This window comes from Podarcis bocagei (assembly GCF_964188305.1).
Source record: "Podarcis bocagei genome assembly, chromosome: 10".
Lineage (NCBI taxonomy): Eukaryota > Metazoa > Chordata > Lepidosauria > Squamata > Lacertidae > Podarcis > Podarcis bocagei.
Window position 1 is genome coordinate 17,823,170 of NC_138135.1, and position 21,583 is coordinate 17,844,752.

At 43.5% G+C, this 21,583-nt stretch overlaps 1 protein-coding gene and 1 long non-coding RNA gene across 2 annotated transcripts; both read left to right on the top strand.

Moving 5' to 3' along the window:
- Positions 1-8,029: 8,029 nt before the first annotated feature.
- Positions 8,030-16,191, top strand: RERGL (RERG like). Its single transcript, XM_081211069.1, has 5 exons — positions 8,030-8,379; positions 11,141-11,197; positions 11,725-11,798; positions 13,379-13,527; positions 15,236-16,191. Exons 1-5 carry the CDS (start codon positions 8,328-8,330, stop codon positions 15,516-15,518), a joined length of 615 nt encoding a protein of 204 aa, XP_081067195.1. The 5' UTR covers positions 8,030-8,327; the 3' UTR covers positions 15,519-16,191.
- A 2,322-nt stretch (positions 16,192-18,513) lies between these two features.
- LOC308596068 lies at positions 18,514-21,117 on the top strand. Its single transcript, XR_014012299.1, has 2 exons — positions 18,514-18,609; positions 18,966-21,117. It is a non-coding gene; the product is annotated as an uncharacterized lncRNA (long non-coding RNA).
- Positions 21,118-21,583: the final 466 nt, after the last annotated feature.

A 21,583-nucleotide genomic window follows, 5' to 3' on the forward strand; every position in this document is an offset into this window, starting at 1 on the left:
CTGCATCTCTACAGTACAGTGGTACCTCGGGTTACATACACTTCAGGTCACATACGCTTTAGGTTACAGACTGCGCTAACCCAGAAATATTACCTCGGGTTAAGAACTTTGCTTCAGGATGAGAACCGAAATCGTGCTCCGGCGGCGTGGCGGCAGCAGGAGGCCCCATTAGCTAAAGTGGTGCTTCAGATTAAGAACAGTTTCAGGTTAAGAACAGACCTCCAGAATGAATTAAGTTCTTAACCTGAGGTACCACTGTATAAACATTCTTGCAGTGCCCCAGAATGCCTGACATGATGCCATTCTGGGAAGGCATTGTAAAAATTAATGCTCACCTCAAATGTTGCCTTCAGCTAGACAGCGGCAGAGGAAGCCGCTCAGGGGCCTTGGGGGATGCGCCCAGGGGCAGGGCAAGCAACCCCTATGGGCAGGGTGAGAGTGGGGCGAGCTGCCCATAGGGACAGGGTGCGTTGCGGGCCCTCCAGAGTCTGCCTGCCTCCTCCCACTCAGCCGCCCTACAGCTGGGAGGGGGGAGGCAGCTGGCGAACCATTTGGGCAGCGCAGAGCCCCCAGGAGAGACACGTATCCCCATGGTGAGTGCCACCCGGCATTTTGTCACCCCCTCAGTGGTGACACTGGGGCGGACCATGTCCACTGCACCCCCTTCCTCTGCCCCTGCAACTAGATCTACTATTTTTTTGTGCACATACATGCCTTTGAGCACTCCAATATTTTCTTTCCGAGTGAGTTAAGTTGTGCTTCCCATGAGTCTAGTCTGGACTATGAGAAAGGGGCTGATTTGTTGAAAAGGGTCAAAAACACTACCAAGCTGGAGTTCCCACGAGTGAAAGGAAAATATGAAGAAGAGCCGCGGAAGCGACATGGAAGAGATTTGAAGGCCTCGGATATAAGATCACCAGGTTAATGTGCCAGACTAATGGGATAAAAAGGACTGACAATCCCGGGACCGGGGGGAGGGGACGCTGGAAGAAGATTGGATTGTTTTTATTTCTTTTTTCTATCATTAGGAATGCTTTATAAAATTGATGAACGTTGGAAAAATGTTGAAATGAAATTACTTGGCTCTTGTAAAAATGTTTAAAGAATTAGGTAAAAAGGTAATGGTTATGAGAAGTTGGTAAAAATAAGATTTAAGTCTTAAATTTTAAGGTTTTTTATAAGATAAGATGAAAATAGAGTAAGGTAATGTAATGACAGAATATTATGAATTATGGAAAGGATTTGCTGTGACAATTATTAATCAAGATACAAGAGATGGGAGGAGGAGGAGGTCATGGAAAGAAGGTAATGAAAGTGGAGAATTTGAAAATGATGGTTTTATTTTTTCTGTTTTTTTCTGTTTTTGTCTTTTTTTCCTGTAATTTTGTCTTTTTTTCTTTGTAATTTTAAAAATTCTTTTCTCAATAAATATCATTACAAAAAAAAAAAGAGTTGTGCTTCCCATGACGTTTCATTGTAGGTAACAAGTTGTGGAACTCCCTTTCCATAGAGCTGCATCTGGTACCTTCAGTTTTCAGTGAATGCCGAAGATGTACCTCTTTGCCATGCCTTTTGTCGCTTGAGATGCCTATTTTTAAGACCTACCTTATTTTTAAATTACAAAACTGCTTTTAATAGTGTGTGATGTTGTGTTTTAATATTAATGTTGTGTTTTAATCATTGTAGCCCATCCTGGGACCCTAGGGTAAATTTGTTCTCTATGGGTTTGGATGCCTCCTGAGATATTGTCACCAAACTTGGCATGAGGATTCCCCAGGTAGGGCGTAGGGGTCTTTGTCTTTGTTTGGACACCAGGCTCCATTGGCATGGCTCCACCCCATTTCTGGTGTCATGGGTCCAAACTCACAAATTACACAATCCATTTAAAAACCACAATATATGTTTGGTTTCTAAAAATTCCTGGGCAGCACCAGGCACTCCCTGGTAGTAAAATATAGTTTAAAAAACCCAAAAGGAACTTGCACACCACTGTATTGAAAATTAAACACCTTGTGCTTTCAGTGTTCCTAAATGCTTAGTGTTGGAGCTTAAAGGTAAAGGGACCCCTGACCATTAGGTCCAGTCGTGACTGACTCTGGGGTTGCGGCGCTCATCTCGCTTTATTGGCCGAGGAAGCCGGCGTACAGCTTCCAGGTCATGTGGCCAGCATAACTAAGCCGCCGCTTCTGGCGAACCAGAGCAGCGCACGGAAATGCCGTTTACCTTCCCGCTGGAGCGGTACCTATTTATCCACTTGCACTTTGATGTGTTTTTGAACTGCTAGGTTGGCAGGAGCAGGGACCGAACAACAGGAGCTCACCCCGTCACGGGGATTCGAACCGCTGACCTTCTGATCGGCAAGTCCTAGGCTCTGTGGTTTAACTCACAGCACCACCCAAGTCCCATTCAGTGTTGGAGCTTACAGTGGCTAAAAAGCTATCCTTTCATGCTGTTTGGACAGTTGTGGGAGGCTGGAGACAGACACCTTGTAGGGACCCTGTTGCAGAAATAGTCTTCGGTCCCAGACCCTATACCACTGGTCTTATCATGCACTTCAACATTATAAGGAAGAAGAAGGGGTCTCAGCATTATTTTCTGTAGCATCCCTGAGTTGACGGTCAAGTCTAGTTACACTATTAAGGACATTCCAGACTCCTCCCTCCCTTCTTTTCTCCCTCCCTTCCACTTATGAAGATATAAGGTAAACTTGCACACAGCACCACCTTTTAAAATAGGAAACCATGATCTTCAGCCTGCTTTATGGGACACTGTTACTTTACAGAGCCAGAATAGTTACAGAAAAGTGAGCTGCACAGTGTCAATCATGCATCAAAATGTCAGCTGGGTTCTAAACATGGATTTTTTTAAACTAAAGGACAGGAGGTTCAGGAGGCCAAAATAGAAGCATTTTCATTCCACGTCTAAACATCACAAAGGGCTGACGATGCAACTTTGAAACACCAGGCAGTGCTTTATGCACAAACTGACAAGAACTATGATGACTGAGAAGAAGGAAAGAAACTCCTCTGTAGACAATGTCATGTGGCCAGCTATGAACCTTGCTTGAATGTTACCTTTCATCTAGGGCAGATGTGGGGAACCTTTGGCCCTCCAGATGTTGATCAACTACAACATCCATCATTGGGGGCCATTGGCCATGCTTGCTGGAGCTGATGGGAGTTGAAGTTCAGCAATAGCTGATGGGACACAATTAGGATCAGGATTGCAATAAGGGATGCTAAAAGATTCACCTTTGCCACCAGAAGCCTAAGTTGCATCCATAGCATATAACATGGATGGGGAACCTGTGGCCTTCCTTATGTTGTTGGGCTATCATACCCATCATCCTTTGCTGAGGCTGATGGGAATTGTAGTCTAACAACTTCTGAACACCTAAGTTTCCTCAAGCCTGAGCTACGGCCACTTCTCTGGAACAACCTTTTTATACTCAAAGTGAAGGACAAAAGGTCTCTGGGGTTCAGGCATGTGAAAAACAAAATTACATCCCCAATGGGGAAAAAACAAAAACAAAATTCAATTTGGAGTTTGAAAAAAAGTCTCTGTGAGCAGGAGGGAGAAATCCTCTCAACAAAACCCATATGGATTCAACATTCTGTAGTATCTAGAAGCCTGCAGCTGAATAACTGGCTGGTTAGTCCAAATCAATATTTGAAGCTCACCCCCTGCCAGCTGTTGTGAGATTTTTACAGTCCCTGTAGGATTGCCAGGTCAGTGGTGACAGAAAAACCCACAGCAGGCTTAGCTGAACATACATAGCTGTGTTATACTGGTTGAGACCATCAGTCCATCTAGACTTACATTGTTCACTCTGGTTGTGGTTCTTTCCTAGACATTGGCTGGTGATGCCAGGGATTAAACTGGCACCTTCTACATGGCAGAGCAGATGTTTGCAATGGCTTTCCAGGGTCTCAGATGGAAACCATTTTCACATCATCTCTTACCTGGTCCTTTTAACTGGAGATACCAGCGATTGAGTTAGCTGCTGGGCTAAGTGCCAGGCACAGGTGTTGCAGATCATTCCCTCACCCTCCATGTCTCTTGGTCCTATGCACACCGTGAGACATTACTCTAGGCCTCTCCCTTAAGCTCCCATGCCAAACTCCCTCGCTAGCACCCCTGTTTGCAAGTCCTGTTTGTGAGCTCTTGGTCATGAGCTCCCAGAAGCTGCAATGAGCCACGGTTGAAGGCTGCTGGCTGCTAACTCCTCCCTCAACTCACTTTCTCGTTCAGCCTGGCTTCCTCTCAGCAGTAGCTCTTCCCCCTCAGATCATTTGCAACTTATATCTTTCCAATGCACAGCAGCACTGCTGTGTTCGCTGAAGTGCACCAAACACTTGGGGGTCTAGAGTTACCCTCCCCATGCATTGTCCTCTACATCACTTGGCAGATCGCACAATTTTGAGCACTCATCCAGATTTACTTGCAGGGCGTTTACACATCTCAAAACAAGCTGGAATTAACTGCTGTACAGTGGAACCTTCATTGTCAAATGCTTTGGAAGCTAAACAATTTGGAACCCAAATACCGACAACCCGGAAGTGAATGCTTCTGTTTCCAAATGCACCTCAAACGACTTCTGAGGCGCGCTGCTCCATTTTTCCAATGAATTTTGCTGACCGGCAATTGCACCTCGGTAGTTGAACATTTTGGGAGTCGAACGGTCTTCCGGGACAGATTACATTACACAACCGAGGTTCCACTGTACCACATAAGCTTTGTGCAAGCAAATCAAAATGGAGGCTTAATTTATAGGTAATCTGAAGAGGCCCACTGATTGTACACTTGTTCAATGCAATGTGTGAACACCCCTTCTACCTCTGCCATCCATAATTTCCTTATGTTCTAATTTATTTTTGTTCTTGCCTAGGCCCTAAATTGGAGGATTCACTTCCACAAGATGTGGTGATTGCCACCAACTTAGATGGCTGTTAAAGGGGGATTAAACAATTGGATAAGGCTATCAGTGACTGACGCGGGTGGCGCTGTGGGTTAAACCACTGAGCCTAGGACTTGCCAATCAGAAGGTCGGCAGTTCAAATCCTCGCGACGGGGTGAGCTCCTGTTGCTCAGTCCCTGCTCCAGCCAACCTAGCAGTTCGAAAGCACATCAAAGTGCAAGTAGATAAATAGGTACTGCTCCGGTGGGAAGGTAAACAACGTTTCCATGCGCTGCTCTGGTTCGCCAGAAGCGGCTTAGTCATGCTGGCCACATGACCTGGAACCTGTACACCGGCTCCCTCGGCCAATAAAGCGACCCCAGAGTCGTCCGCGACTGGACCTAACGGTCAGGGGTCCCTTTACCTTTATCAGTGACTGCTAGTCACAATGGCTATGTGTTGTGTCCAGAATCCCAAGCACCATACCTCTGAATTGCAGTTGCTATGAAAGAACAGGAGAAGAGGGCTAATGACCACATGGCATCCTTAGTGAGTTCTCAGAGGCATCTAGTTGTCTGCTGATGGAAACAGAACATTGCTCCAGGTATGTTCTTATTAAAGATGTAGGAGCCCAGTCTTCTTTTGCATCCGACCACCCACATTCTAGGCTAGATGCTGATAGCTCACACTGAACTATGCCTGGTTTTCCCAGTCCTCATTTGTGAGGAGCAGTTTCCCACTTGGGTTTCTGAAGCTGACTAGTTACATGGCTGGAATGCAAAATAAATAAACCTCCTGGTCAGCATAGTCTTCAAGTCACCCTTTCCTCTCTTTTTTTGTTTTTATTAAATGCTTCCTTTGCGGTGAGAGAATCGCAATGTTTAGCTAGCTAAGCCAAAGGGCAAAAGTTACAATTCCAGGCAGTGCCCCCACTTCTGTGGTCTGCTTTTTTCACAGCGCAATGTGTAACTGTGAAAACACAGGAGCTAAAAAAAGAAAAAAAGGAGTTAGCATTCTGATACTAAAAATAAACCCTATGGCAACAAAACACACACAATGCCTCCATTTATTCCAGAAGGTCAATTCCTGAACAGGAACTTTCTTCTGAGGAACTCATCATAAGGCCCCAAGACACATAGGACTGTGTATCCCAGTGTCACTGGTTTGCTACATTTCAGGCTAGTATACCAGTAAACACAAGACATCATAAAGTGAGAAGAAGCAGACTGATGGATCAGTCCAAACATCCACTTCATCCAGCATCCTTTGTGAACCAGATTTCTCTGGGAAGCCCAGAAGCAGGGTTTGGATGGAAGCAGTGGAGGCTGGTGTCCTACTGAGATGTGTAGGGCAGAAGTCAGCCATATAATTCTAGTCCATGCAACACACCCTCCTCCCTCCTGAGTGATACAGTGGCAACACTGAGATGAAGGAGGAGGAAGTTGATTGGCAGTGCTATTGTCTGCGCTGGCTGTAAGGAAGAAGGCACGCAGGTGAGGGTTGTTTGAGGTTGGTGGGGCAGCATCCCCATTTGGTCTGACAGGCCAGCCTCTGCTGAATGCAGTGCCTTCTTCCATCCTTGTTCCTCAGCAACTAGTATCCACAGGAACAACAGCATCTGGCATATACCAAGTCGGATCTTGAGTCTATCTACCTGGGTATTGTCTACCATCAGTGGCTCTTCAGGGGTTTAGGAAGGAAGGTTCTCCCTGCCCTACTTGGAGGTGTCAGGGATTGAATTTGGCAATTTCTTAATGCAAACAGTGTGCTCTACTACTGAGCTACTGTGGCACCACTTCTGTACTCATTTTTGCACCTATTTTGTCTGCCCCAGAGACATTCAAACGTGCCCTATAGATGATTTTCCTTACCCCAGTGCAACACAATAAAACTTACAGAAATGGGAGTAAAACACATCTTTCTATTTTTGTAATGGGAAAAAAGCCCAACTTGCATACCAGACTAGTAAATCACTACTCCCTGTTTCCTAGCTTGAACTAATACCCTTGTGTTCTATTGTACTCAGTGGGACTTCTCAGAAGACTTTTATTGGACTGCGTTGTTACTAGGAAGTAAGCCCCATTGAAGATAGTGGCTTGTTCTGCTGCTAATCTAACACCCTCTTTCTCACAGAGGCCAACTAGCTGCCCCTGGGAAGTTTACGAGGAGAGCGTGACTGCAATAGCCACACTGTGCTGTTCCCAAACCCATCCCCAAACTGGAATTCAATGATATACTGCCTCTAAAGTTTCTATATAACCATCAATAGCCACTGGGAGACCCCATCTTCTATGAATTTGCCCTTCCTTCTCCTAACTCCAGGGAGGGAAGCACAGTGTTGCTTTTGCAGGGGAAACTCTGGAAATAACATGATGGGCAAGTTATTATAATTATAATTGATTAATTATAATTATTAATAATATGATTAATTATTATGCCATGTATATGCCAAAATGCCTTCTAAGTACTTTACAACTATAAAATCAATACATAATTAAAATATGCAATAACATTAAAACATCCTTTACAAAAATATACAATAAAGCAACCATGATATTAGGCAGGCAGCTTCACTGTACTTTTCTCAGCGCCCGATAAAAACACTTTTGTTCAAACAAGCCCACCCAGTTATGTAGAATGTTGATATGTGCTTTAATCTGACTTTAGCTTGTGAATTTTTATTTGTTGTCTGTTTTAAATTATTGTTGTTAATTCTTTCTAGCAATGATTTTACACTTTTGTCCTTATTTATAAACCACTTTGAGGGTTTTTATTATATTTTTATTTTTACAATCAAGCACACTATAAATTTTATAAAACAAAACAAAAAGATTTAAAATAGGTTTTTTTAAACAACAACAACAACAACAACAACAACCCAGTTAAAACAATGAAATCACCAGTTCAGGGGACGTTCAAAAATTAAGGAGGTCAATTTCACAGGATGAAACTCAATTTCACTTTCTTCTCCCTATGTCATTTGAGGAAATATCCATCTCGCCTCTTAACAGGCAGGGAGGAAACTGACCAGAGCAGGTTCTTGTTTGCTTTGTGCCTGTTTCATACCGTTGCAAAGAGGAAAGAGTGATCACAAGCTTGGACGGAGATGGGAGAGATGTCTCAGTTCCTTTCCTTGCCAAACAGACACACACACACAAACGAAAAACGCAGGCATCTAAGGGTGGGCGGGTTCTTGAACTGCATTGCCTTATTATGCTCCCAGTTCGCCCTCCCTTGACGTCCTCAGCCCAGGAGGCTAAATAGAAGAAGTTGCAGGCAGCGGTCAAACAGCTCCAAATTGCTCTCTAGGGAAGTAGGCGAAGTGCGTAAAGACGAGGGGCCCCGCGAGCGCATCTGCCCTGCGTGGAAGTTTGTGGTTCGGATCGCTTTAAGTGCCTGAATAAAATCAGCCGGGGTTGCTTTTTCAAGAATGAATGAAATGAAAGTAGCAGTTTTGGGCAGCGAAGGAACAGGCAAATCTGGTAAGGCTCCCTTCTGTTTGACCTCCCTTTTCTAGCTACCTAAATTGCTGTTGTATATCGGTCTACAGGCACTTTGGGGTAACTTAAAAAAAACTACTGGAGTTCTCCCTGTCTCACCCCCCCCCCCCCAACGCTTTTTTGGCTGGGGTGAGGGATTGCTTGGTGTGTTTGTGATATAATCTGAAGTTTACACGAAGTTTATAGGATGAGATGCATATGTGTGAGAGAGAGTGAGAGAGATTTTGTTTCCCATTCTTTTGAAATACGATCAAGTGATATGTGTCCAAGAGCTGTCTTTATTTATTTTGCGCAAGAAAATAAAATTGTTTCCATATACCTCATCCAAATTGCCAACATTTCACAGGCCCTGCTTCTGTCCTGTTAACAGCATTTTGACATATGTATCTAGAAAGTATCTGTATTTATTTATGTTATATGTTTTAAAAAATTAAAAATACCCTTCTTTCAAAGTACCTACTTATGGTTGCCATTTTCCTGCCAAGACCTTGCTGCTATGCCTTTAACATCACTTTTGTATAGAGCAGTGAAACTTCTGGCAGTGTATATCTTCAGTACCTAGAAAAGTGTTGGCTGCTTAAGTTCTAAATGTCATTCTTCAGGCACAGGAGGAGAACTGGTTGTATGAAAGTTCGCCACTTTAGCTCATGTGAGGAGGGGGGGGGTGTCCAGAATTCTGGGATGTCTTCAATTTGAAATTTCATTTTGCAAAGCAGTGTTTGAAACAGCTGAAAATTCCAATAGCTGAATCTGAAAGTGCAAAATTGAAATTGGAAGTTCAACATTTTGAATGGTACATTTTCTTTCTCCTTTTTTTTAGAAGCACAAACTCTCTAATGCTGTCAGTTTAGGAATATTTACTTGAGCCTATTTGATCTAAAACAGACTTAACTTCAGAGTTAACATGCACAGACATCTCAGTGCATCAAATTTCCAAATGTGACATTCTGATATCTCACCTCTCCCGACCAATAATTTCCAAAACTATGCCATTGGCAATGTTCTCCAAAACTAACTCTAGAGTCTATAAATCCAGATTTGCACTAAGATCTGTAAGCTATTCACTCGCAATAGCCCAAATATTGCTCCAGGGGTTCCTTAAGAATGCATTTGGGATTCACCCAGTGGCACCTCTCCAGTGTAGAGCCATTAATTAAAAGTGTGGGAGAATTATCATCAACACCATCAACATCATCCTAATTTGGCATGAGAAACCCCATTGCTGATGTTGCCAGCTTGTTTTGTGCAGACATGATGAGACGATAGGGTAGCCATTTTCAGCTATCTGAAGGGATGTGTCACATGGAAGATGCAGCAAGCTTGCTTGCTGTTGCTCCAGAGACTAGGATCTGAACCAATAGATTCAAGTTACAAGAAAGGAGATTCTGGCTAAACATTAGGAAGAACTTTCTGACTTGACAATGGGACAGACTACCTTGGAAGGTGGTGAACTCTCCTTTATTGGTGGTTTTCCAACAGAAGTTGGACGGCCACCTGCCAGGGTCTGTAACTGTCATTCCTGCATTGCAGGAGGTTATGCTAGATGACCCTAGTGTATCCCTTCCAACTCTGCAATTCTTTGAGTCCTGTTATTGTATCAAATTATTTTGTGCAGACCCGAGTCCTGCATTGTCCCAGATGATCGGTAGCAGAGCTGAGTGTGCTTCTAGCTTGAGGAGTAGATCTGATTTTCTGATTGCTGACATAGGATAGATGTGCCACAAGGGTATTTCTGCAGTGCAGCTGACTAGCAAGACTAGTCTTCTTTATTTGTCACATTTCTCTCTTAACATTTCTTCCAAGGAGCTCAGAGGGGCATGACATCCCTGTGAAATAAGTTGGGCCAGAAGATGGTGACGAGCCCAGGGTCATTGTTGAGCTTGATGGCTAAGCAGCCATTTGAGCTTTTTGGTCTCCCATTCCACCACACTGCCCACTTTTACTGTTTCAGTTTAACACTGAAACTTGAAATACAAGCCCCAGGGGGTGTGCAGGTGCCCAGGACATTGTCTGAAGGCAAGTGATGCAACACTCTTGTGGAAGTGAAAGCAGATCACAGTCCGAAGAGTGCCTGGATGAGAGATTCAGTGGGCTCTCCATCTTAAACCATCTTGAATTCCACCAAGGGAGAAAAGACAGACTTGAATGGCATTCATAAATGAGTGCTAAAAAGTGACTCTCCATTCTTTCCTCTTCTGCACCAAGTCCTTCCTCTCCAGAGATCCATTGTTGGTCTCTTCAGCACTAGGGACCAATTAACTGCCTGGAGCATCTTGCTTTTGTTTCCTTTTCCAGGAAAGTGTCAGTACATTCTGTGGCCAGGCTCCAGCAAAACTAAGTCTCATTGAAACAAAGGCAATTGTTAGTTGCAGCCAACTTTCTCTATCCGTGAGGTTTAGGGAGATGGGGATTTATTGCAGTGCCTGTCCTGCAGATGCACACAAGTCCACGTAACCTAGTTGTCATCAATGCCAGCCCACACTTTTGTGTCATCATGGCTGGCCCTACTTTGGGCCAGAATGAAGTGTCTGTTGCTGGTAACTACATATGTCACAAATGAGAAGCAAATAATTTATTATTGTATTTATATTTCCAGAAATAGATGCTTGTGGAATTTCTGTCTCAGTGCCAATTTTGTGGGTACTGTGCACTTTGCTGTCCTGCCTCAGGCAGCAAAATGTCTTAGGTTTGTCCAACAGGCTGAAGATCATTTCTCATGTCACATTTTGTTCTCTCATTGTAGCCCTTACAGTACGCTTTCTGACCAGACGCTTCATTGGAGAATATGCTTCTGACTCTGGTAAGCCTCCACTAACTTGGAAAATCTGTATCTACTTTGCCTCTTAGGTCCCATCTGCATTATGCATTGAAAGCAGAATCACAGAATTGTAGAATTGGAAGGGACCCTGAGGATCATTGAGTCCAACCACCTGCAACACAGGAGTAGGGAATGAAACCTGCAACCTTGACATTATCAGATCCACACTTTAACCAACTGAGCTATCTAGGCTGACTCATACCACTTTATTTATTTATTTATTTATTTATTTATTTATTTATGAATGAATGAATGAATGAATGAATGGCATTTATAGCCAACCTTTTTCCTGAGGAACTCAATGTGGCATAAATGGTTGTCTTGCCCACCATCTTATCCTCACAACAACTAGTTTAGGCTGAAAGAATGTGATTGGCCTAAGGTCGCTCCATGAGTGACTGAGTAGGGATGTGAATCCTGGGGTTTTTTTACATGAGCAGTGGGAAACCTATTTTTGGGTGGTTTTTTACACTCATGATCATGTGTGTCCTCCTTCTCTTGTCTCACAGAGTGCATCTATACAAAGCACGTTTGTCTGGAAGGAAAGCCGATCAACCTGGAAATATATGATCCTTGTTCACAGGTAAGTTAAAGAACACTGCCGACAGCATGCTCCGATGTTGCATCACGTCACATCACTCTGAAGGTCTTTTAAGTAATGTTGGGAAATAAAGTGCAGGAGAGGGGGCTGTGAGGGGTCTAAACTGAACCCCTAATTAAGATTCATGTCTTCGATGTCAATCCATTTTGATCCAAAAAGTGGTCCAAACGTGGTTTGTGGTTGCGTGCTCCTTTCTGGGATGCAAATAATTGAGAGGGTTGGGTTGGTGTTGGTGGAAACCAATGGCTGGGATCAAATAATTCTTTAATGTATGAATCCACATTTGCATCCCATAGCCCATAATCTGCTTATGCAATTCACTGCCACGTGATGTTGCAATGGCAATAAATTCACCTGCTGTTTATAAAAAGGAATTAAGCTGATTCTTGGAGGATGGTGCTGTCAATGGCTGTTCCACTTAGGTTCCAGTTAGTTGTGATATTTCTGAACACCAAATAACAGGGGAAAGCCCAGGGGGCTGGTTTGCCCCTGTTATAGACAGAATCTTGGGCTGTAAATTGACACCATATAGGTGTGTGCACCAAAGGTTCATGTGAACTTACATGGATAGTTGGTCTGGCCCAATAAAGCAGTTATTGTGATTTTATATATATTTACATGCTAATAATAATAATAATAATAATAATAATAATAATAATAATAATAATAATAATTTATTATTTATACCCCATTCATTTGGCTGGGTTTCCCCAGCCACTCTGGGTGGCTCTCAAGAGAATATTAAAAACATGATAAGACATTAAAAACTTCCCTAAACAGCGTTGCCTTCAGATGTCTTTTAAAAGTCAGATAGTTGTTTATTTCCTTGACATCTGATGGGAGAGCATTCCACAGGGCGGACGCCACTACTGAGAAGGTCCTCTGCCTGGTTCCCTGTAACCTCAATTCTCATAGTGAGGGAACCGCCAGAAGGTCCTCGGAGCTGGACCTCAGTGTCCGGCTGAATGATGGGGGTAGAGACACTCCTTCAGGTATACTGGGCTGAGGCCATTGAGGGCTTTAAAGGTCAGCACCAACACTTTGAATTGGGCTCAGAAACATACTTGGAGCCAATGCTGGTCCTTCAGGACCAGTGTTATGTGGTCTCGGTGGCCACTCCCAGTATCCCCCTTTGTTCTGCTTACCTCAGCTTCTCATACTTCACTAGAAGTAGCTTTCATAGGTTATTTTTAAAGGTGAGAGTTTCCAGGGCAAAGTATCTAAAATTCAACGCTTGCAGTCATTAAGGTGCTCTATGAGAGCCAGTGTGGTGCAGTGGTTAAGAGCAGTAGACTCGTAATCTGGTGAACCGGGTTCGCGTCCCCGCTCCTCCACATGCAGCTGCTGGGTGACCTTGGGCTAGTCACACTTTTTTGAAGTCTCTCAGCTCCACTCACCTCACAGAGTATTTGTTGTGGGGGAGGAAGGGAAAGGAGAATGTTAGCCACTTTGAGACTCCTTCGGGTAGTGATAAAGCGGGATATCAAATCCAAACTCTTCTCTTCTTCTGTGGTATGCTATGCTGATGCATCCTCTCATGCAATGGGTCTGTTACCTTCCAGCCTCGACGGGGGAAGTTGTCTCTCACCGATGAGCTCCACTGGGCAGATGGGTTTGTGGTCGTGTACGCAATCAGTGACAGAGCCTCCTTTGCCTTTGCGAAAGCCTTGCTGTACCGGATACGAGAGTGCCACATGTCGGGCTGCAAAAGGTAAGTCCATCAATGGCTGGAGCTAGGATTGTTGAAAGGATTGTGATAGCCATGAGAGAGTCTGGTTAGTTCTTATAGTTCCCATCCTGTTGAACATATCTGTACTACAGGGGCTGCATTCAGACAGCCCTTTATTCTTAGGGTCACAGGTTTGAGCCCCACATTGGGCAGGATATTCCTGCACTGCAGGAAGTTGGATTGTATGATCCTCGTGGTCCCTTCAAACTCCAAATCTATGATTCCTTTATCCCCATCCTTTTCACACTTTATGTTATCTTTCGCATGACATAAGAGCCGCTTCTGCAAATCTGGTAGAAATCTCGTGCTCATTTTCAGGTTAACGACTTAACCTGGAAAATCACGGGTGTTTTACACTGTAATCTTCCTGTTGTTTTTGTGGATCACACCACTGCCACCCAAGCAATGAAATTTGTGGTGCCGTTCCGGCATATAGTTTTCACAGAGGGAACAGAAGCATGCAGGCACCCGAAGAGTGGAGACATGTCCCATGATGTCTGCTGTTGTGTCATACCATGGCCACTGGGTATGAATGAAATTTAGCATGACATGAGGGTATATCAAGCCAGTTCCATAATGCAAGAGGTGACACACTGTAAAATGATGGTTAGACACCAGGACAGTAGTCCGAACAGTATAACCAGGGGAACTAATGCAATAATCTCCATGTCTGAATGCATCCAGGGTTTTGCTGGCTTAAGAGTCATTCCTTTTTCCCAAGAAGCCCTGGGAAATGGAGTTACATGAGGGTGGGAGAAGAATCACAATGGAGAAATCTAAAGCATTTCGCCAAACCGCAGTTCCTAAGATTCTTTTAAGTGAAGCCATGTCAGTTCAAGCAGGATATTTCTGATATAGGTTTGCAGTGCAGGTAAGGCCCTAATCTCTTACATTCAGCATGCAAAACATGAGCTGAACCATGTTCTTCATTTGTTTCTTAAGATTTAGGTGCCGCCTTGCAAAACCATTATCAGTGGGGCTTAAAATTGTATCGGTAAAAACACCACCAAATTGTCTGGTCTGTGTAAATAAGCTAAAGGCAGTACTTCTACGCAGCATAATGACTTACACATTCCAAAAATGGAGGAAACGCATCACCAAAGGAAGGACATACAGAGTTGCATCTGCTAGCTTATAAACACATTTAGAAATTAATACAGTGGTACCTTGGGTTACAAACACTTTGGGTTACAGACTCTGCTAACCCGGAAGTAGTACCTCAGGTTAAGAACTTTACCTCAGGATGAGAACAGAAATCACGCACCGGTGACAGTGGGAGGCCCCATTAGCTAAAGTGGTACCTCAGGTAAAGAACGGTTTCAGGTTAAGAATGGACCTCCAGAACGAATTAAGTTCATAACAGAGGTACCACTGTAATAATAATAATTAATAATGACACATGATAGAGGATCTGTAAAACAGGACGCAGGGCTACCCTATGTAACATAGAAAGCTGTTGTGGTTTAGTGGTTAGTGTTGGACTAGGACCTGGGATTCCAGGGTTCAAATCCCTCCTCAGTCATGAAACTCACTGGGTCAGTCAAAGTCTCAGCCTAATGCCACCTTTAGCTCCTTGGAGAATAGAGGGAATATAACTGCAATAATAAATAAACAATAATAAGCAGCATCAGAATAAAATGATCAACAAATTGTGTTTTATGAGTTTTTCCTCTCCTCAACTCTCCCTCAGGGCTGCAGACTCCACTGTCATTTTAGTTGGGAACAAGCAAGATTTGTGCCATATGCGTGAAGTTGGCTGGGAGGAAGGGCAAAAGTTGGCCCTGGACTACAAATGCCAATTCTGCGAACTGTCTGCGGCGGAACATTGTCAGGAAGTGGCAGCCATGTTCACCAAAGTCCTGAAGAACGTCACCTCAAACGCTAAGGGGAAGGAGAAAAGGCGGCCTAGCGGGTCAAAATCTATGGCCAAACTGATCAACAACATGTTTGGGAAGAGGAGGAAGTCTGTTTAAAGGAAAGTCCTCCAGCCGTGATCAGGGCAGGAAGAAGATGCACACAAAAGAAGACCTAGTCAGCATGGAGATTTTACTCCAGAGAATTTCATTTCTAAAGAGCTTCATTTGAAAGGAGGTCATAGAGCAATATTGAATTATTCACACATTGCTTAAGGTCTGATGGATGGTTGACTCTCATAGGGACGTGTGACCTGTCCCCGCTGAAAAGAGTTGTATTTGAGTTGACACATAACACAAAAGTTCTGCCTGCAGTGATTGAAATATGTTGGCAGATCCAGACATGCAATTTTTTCGCTGCTACAGCCAATGGGTAGGCAGCGAGGCTTTCTTGACCCAGCTGATGTTAGTCAACACTGAGTCCAATTGAAAGCAATGGGACCTAAGCTAACACCAGAAAATGACATTGAGCTGGACTTGGGCTGGATCCAGACACATCAAAGAAATGCTTCAGAAAAAATGTGTTGTAACCTTTATAATGAGAAATCGTGATGGCAGAAATGGACTCCACAGTGCCAACTGGTGTCACAGTGTTATATTGCATGTAAAACGCCTACAAAATGCTTTTTCTTTACCAATCTAGCTGAGTCCTAGGACCAGGATCAATGTGTCAACAAGGCTGAGAAGGATACATTGTGTGGAGACTAAGCCCCCATCTGCACTATACATAAAAAACTATGTATAGTTTTATAGGTGCCTAAAGAAGCCAGGGTGGCTATCTAAAGAACTTTTAACTGAGTTAAGATTAAAAAAGGATGTGTACAAAAAATGGAAAAGGGGGGAAACCACCAAAGAGGAATTCAAACAAATAGCCAGCACGTGTAGACACAAAGTCAGAAAAGCTAAAGCACAGAATGAACTCAGGCTTGCTAGAGAGGTTAAAAGCAACAAAAAAGGCTTCTATGGGTATGTTCGTAGCAAAAGGAAGAACAAAGAAACAGTGGGGTCACTCAGAGGAGAAGATGGTGAAATGCAAACAGGGGACACAGAAAGGGCTGAACTTCTCAATGCCTTCTTTGCCTCAGTCTTCTCCGATAAGGAAAACAATGCCCGACCTGAAGAATTTGGAGCAAATGATTCAGCAAAGGAAACACAGCCCAGAATAACTAAGGAGATAGTACAAGAATACTTGGCCAGTTTAGATGTATTCAAGTCTCCAGGGCCAGATGAACTGCATCCAAGAGTATTAAAAGAACTGGCAGATGTGATCTCAGAACCACTGGCAGTCATCTTTGAGAATTCCTGGAGAACAGGCGAAGTCCCGGCAGACTGGAGGAGGGCAAATGTTGTCCCTATTTTCAAAAAGGGGAAAAGAGAGGACCCAAATAATTACCGCCCAGTCAGTCTGACATCAATAGCAGGGAAGATTCTGGAGCAGATCATTAAGCAAACAGTCTGTGCGCACCTAGAAAGGAATGCTGTGATCACCAATAGTCAGCATGGATTTCTGAAAAATAAGTCATGTCAGACTAACCTGATCTCGTTTTTTGACAGAATTACAAGCCTGGTAGATGAAGGGAATGCAGTGGATGTAGCCTACCTTGATTTCAGCAAGGCATTTGACAAGGTGCCCCATGATATTCTTGTAAAGAAACTGGTAAAATGCGGTCTTGACTATGCTACCACTCAGTGGATTTGTAACTGGCTGACTGACCGATCCCAAAGAGTGCTCATCAATGGTTCCTCTTCATCATGGAGAAGAGTGACTAGTGGGGTGCCACAGGGTTCTGTCTTGGGCCCGGTCTTATTCAACATCTTTATCAACGACTTGGATGATGGACTCAAGGGCATCCTGATCAAATTTGCAGATGACACCAAACTGGGAGGGGTGGCTAACACCCCAGAGGACAGGATCACACTTCAAAACGACCTTGACAGATTAGAGAACTGGGCCAAAACAAACAAGATGAATTTTAACAGGGAGAAATGTAAAGTATTGCACTTGGGCAAAAAAAATGAGAGGCACAAATACAAGATGGGGGACACCTGGCTTGAGAGCAGTACATGTGAAAAGGATCTAGGAGTCTTGGTTGACCACAAACTTGACATGAGCCAACAGTGTGACGCGGCAGCTAAAAAAGCCAATGCAATTCTGGGCTGCATCAATAGGAGTATAGCATCTAGATCAAGGGAAGTAATAGTGCCACTGTATTCTGCTCTGGTCAGACCTCACCTGGAGTACTGTGTCCAGTTCTGGGCACCACAGTTCAAGAAGGACACTGACAAACTGGAACGTGTCCAGAGGAGGGCAACCAAAATGGTCAAAGGCCTGGAAACGATGCCTTATGAGGAACGGCTAAGGGAGCTGGGCATGTTTAGCCTGGAGAAGAGGAGGTTAAGGGGTGATATGATAGCCATGTTCAAATATATAAAAGGATGTCACATAGAGGAGGGAGAAAGGTTGTTTTCTGCTGCTCAAGAGAAGCGGACACGGAGCAATGGATTCAAACTACAAGAAAGAAGATTCCACCTAAACATTCGGAAGAACTTCCTGACAGTAAGAGCTGTTCGACAGTGGAATTTGCTGCCAAGGAGTGTGGTGGAGTCTCCAACTTTGGAGGTCTTTAAGCAGAGGCTTGACAACCATATGTCAGGAGTGCTCTGATGGTGTTTCCTGCTTGGCAGGGGGTTGGACTCGATGGCCCTTGTGGTCTCTTCCAACTCTATGATTCTATGATTCTATGATTCTATGATTCTATATCATACCACTTTAAATAGCCATAGTTTCCCCCAGAGAATCATGGGGACTGTGGTTTACTAAGGGTGCTGAGAGTTGTTAGGAGACCCCTATTCCTCCTCACAGAGCTACAATTTTCAGAGTAGTTTAACAGCCAATCTCTCTTTCCAATAAACTCTGGGAACTGAAGCCCTGCGAGGGGAATAGGGGTCTCCTAGCAATTCTCAGCACCCACAACAAACCACAATTCAGAGCATTCTTTTTTTGGGTGAAAGCTTTAAATTTATAGTGCATCCCAGATTGCAATAACTCTAAATCCTTAGGGTCTGCTTTCGTCCTGACATTTACTTGTTCTATGGATTTAACCTAACAGCTTTCCACATCTCTTCTCCATTCGTGTTTCTGTTTACAGTGGTGCCTCGCAAGATGAAATTAATTCGTTCCGCGAGTTTTTTCGTCTAGCGAATTCTTCGTCTTGCGAAGCACGGTGTAGGAAAAGTTTTGGAAAAGCTTCAAAAATCACCAAAAACCTCAAAAAAGGCTACCACACCGCGTTCTATGAGTTGCTCCTCGAAGTCAAGTCGCAACTGTATTAACGGTGTTAAGAAAAAGGAAACAAACTTGCAAAAAACGCAAGACGTTTTCATCTTATGAAGCAAGCCCATAGGGAAATTCGTCTTGCGAAACAGCTCAAAAATCACAAAACCCTTTCGTCTAGCGAGTTTTTCGTCTTGCGAGGCATTCGTCTTGCGGGGCACCACTGTATATAGACCTTTCTAGCAATACAATCCTATGTATGTCTACTCAGAAGTATGTCCTGCCTTGTCCAATGAAGCTTACTGTCATGTATAGGACTGCAGTCTAAGTCTACCTAAAACTATGTATGGTTTACTTCTACTTAAAGCTTCCAGGTAGTCCATATTATCAGCAATAATTGGTTTTCTTACAATAAAATATGCTAGTGCCTTTCAGGAGTATTGCAAGCACAGGCCCAGGGGGCAAATTTGTTCCAAAATTTGCATATGCTAATTTCTATGTGTAAATGTACATTTTCGTACATTTACATTTAGCAAAATAAGAGTGCCTGGGGTTCATGCTGAGGAGCCTTGTGAGGAAAGTAAAAAATAAAATTAAGCTTTAAAGAAAGTGAGGAAGAAGACCCACCCAACATAAAAGGGGAGCTTTAACTGAAGTATGGGAATACCAGAAGACTGCAGAGTGCAGACCACTGGTCATATGATTGTAGAATGAAGGGATGGACACTCACAAACACCCTTTGGTCATCTCAGGGGAGTTGTAAGCACTGCAAAAACCCTGCACCCCAACCCTGAGAATTTCACCACCATTTTCTTTCTCCTTTGATAATCCCTAAGTGCAATTGTTTTATCATCCATTGATGGAGTACGGCTTTAAACAAGAACTTGCGAGAGAACTCTTTTATGCAGCGTTAATCCATTCTGCCTTTCAACACTGTTTTATTATTGCATTTTATGGCTTTCGGGCCATGTTTGGATTACGTTTGTTGTTTACTGCCCCGATTATTTTTAATTAAGGGAGGTTTATAAATAATAAATAAATAAAGGGCAGAGTGAACTGGTGAGAAAGAACCCTAAGATCTGACTTGGAAACCTCTTCCTTGGAGTTGCTTGGCAAATTCTCAGGAGCAGTGAAAAATAGATAAAGCCAATACATTTCTTGCTTGATTGGGGGAGGAGAAGCTGGGTTTTATTGCTCCCCACAGCAACCTTTTAAGAAGAAAAAATACCCAGCTCTGAATAATGCTGACATTGTAATGCCCTTCACACAACACTTGATATTGTTAACTGGTATCCTTGTGTGCTGGGGTCTCAGTTCCTGGGGGGTGGGTGGATTAATTACCGTATTTTTTGCTCTATAAGACACACCAGACCACAAGGCGCACCTAGTTTTTGGAGGAGGAAAACAAGAAAAAAAATATTCTGAATCTCAGAAGCCAGAACAGCAAGAGGGATCGCTGCGTGGTGAAAGCAGCAATCCCTCTTGCTGTTCTGGCTTCTGGGATAGCTGCGCAGCCTGCATTCGCTCCATAAGATGCACACACATTTCCCCTTACTTTTTAGGAGGGAAAAAGTAAGTCTTATAGAGCAAAAAATATGGTAACTGTTCTGTCTTTCTCGATGGAAAGACAAGTTTGCAGTGTAGAGGGAGATGGTCACTGAGCATAGGATCACCTATGTGAAACTCAACCACGTAGGGCGTCATTTTAGTGGGAATCAGAATATAGTCCACCACACTATTTCCCTGCGGGGAGATGGAGGTAAAATTCCCAGAGCCTTCCCAGTCAGTTAGCCCATTGAGCCAAGGAACTAACAGCAGCAGCAGAGAAAACATGCTCCCCGCTTTACTTTCAACTTTCTTGGGCATATGAAACTAATCACAATTATCTTGAATTTCTGCTTATCCCTCACGAAAGAAGGGCATTTTTGCTGGCCAGGTTTAATTCAAATCCATCAAACCTCCTTTGGGGAAGCTTCTCAGGAATGGTGGAAGCAGAAAGAATTTGCCCATGTGAAGACCACCTGCTGGAAACTCTTACTCATATGATTCTAAAATGTAAACTATATGCTGATCTCCACCAGCAGTTTCTAGATCAATGCTGCATCCCCAAATGGAAACCAGAGTTGGAGGTCATACGTTTTCTATTACTGGGGAATGATCAGGAGCTCACCAAGTTAGTGGCTAAATATCTTTATTTGGTTTTTTGTCGCAGAAACACATTGCAGAAGTCTGATCTCCCTGGAGACCTAGAGATGTAACGTTAGACTGTTTTGCCTCTTTTCATTTGACAAATGTTCTGTGACATTGGGGAGGGGGTAATTCTGTATTGATTCACAAGGGATGTTTGTATGTGATGCCAATAAAAGGTTTGATGATGATGATGAAGATATCGTCCTAAAGTCAAAGTTTTTTGCTTAGAAGTCATTAGGCATATAAATATGGTTTTTGTCACCTCCTTGAGATTTACAGATGTTAATGTCCTCCTGAATTATGTTCTGGTCCTTTGGAACTTGACAAAGAGACACTCAAACTGGCAGGGGGCACTCAGGGTAGCTAAACATCTAACACTTCAATACTGGGACAAGAGGTCTGCCCCTACCAATTGCACCATAGACAGAAGATATGATTCATCTGGCAACTAAGGATGGTGACCTTCCATAAACACAAGAGAAATGGAAGTTTTCAGATACAGTGGTACCTCGGGTTACATATGCTTCAGGTTACAGACTCCACTAACCCAGAAATAGTACCTCAGGTTAAGAACTTTGCTTCAGAATGAGAACAGAAATCGTGCTCCGGCGATGCAGCGGCAGCAGGAGGCCCCATTAGCTAAAGTGGTGCTTCAGGTTAA

Bases quoted from the DNA above. Each gene is read 5' to 3' on its own strand.
- RERGL (XM_081211069.1), top strand. From the start codon at position 8,328: ATGAATGAAATGAAAGTAGCAGTTTTGGGCAGCGAAGGAACAGGCAAA. The intron at 8,380-11,140 runs GTAAGGCTCCCT...CTCTCATTGTAG, and splicing joins CGAAGGAACAGGCAAATCTG to CCCTTACAGTACGCTTTCTG. The intron at 13,528-15,235 runs GTAAGTCCATCA...ACTCTCCCTCAG, and splicing joins CACATGTCGGGCTGCAAAAG to GGCTGCAGACTCCACTGTCA.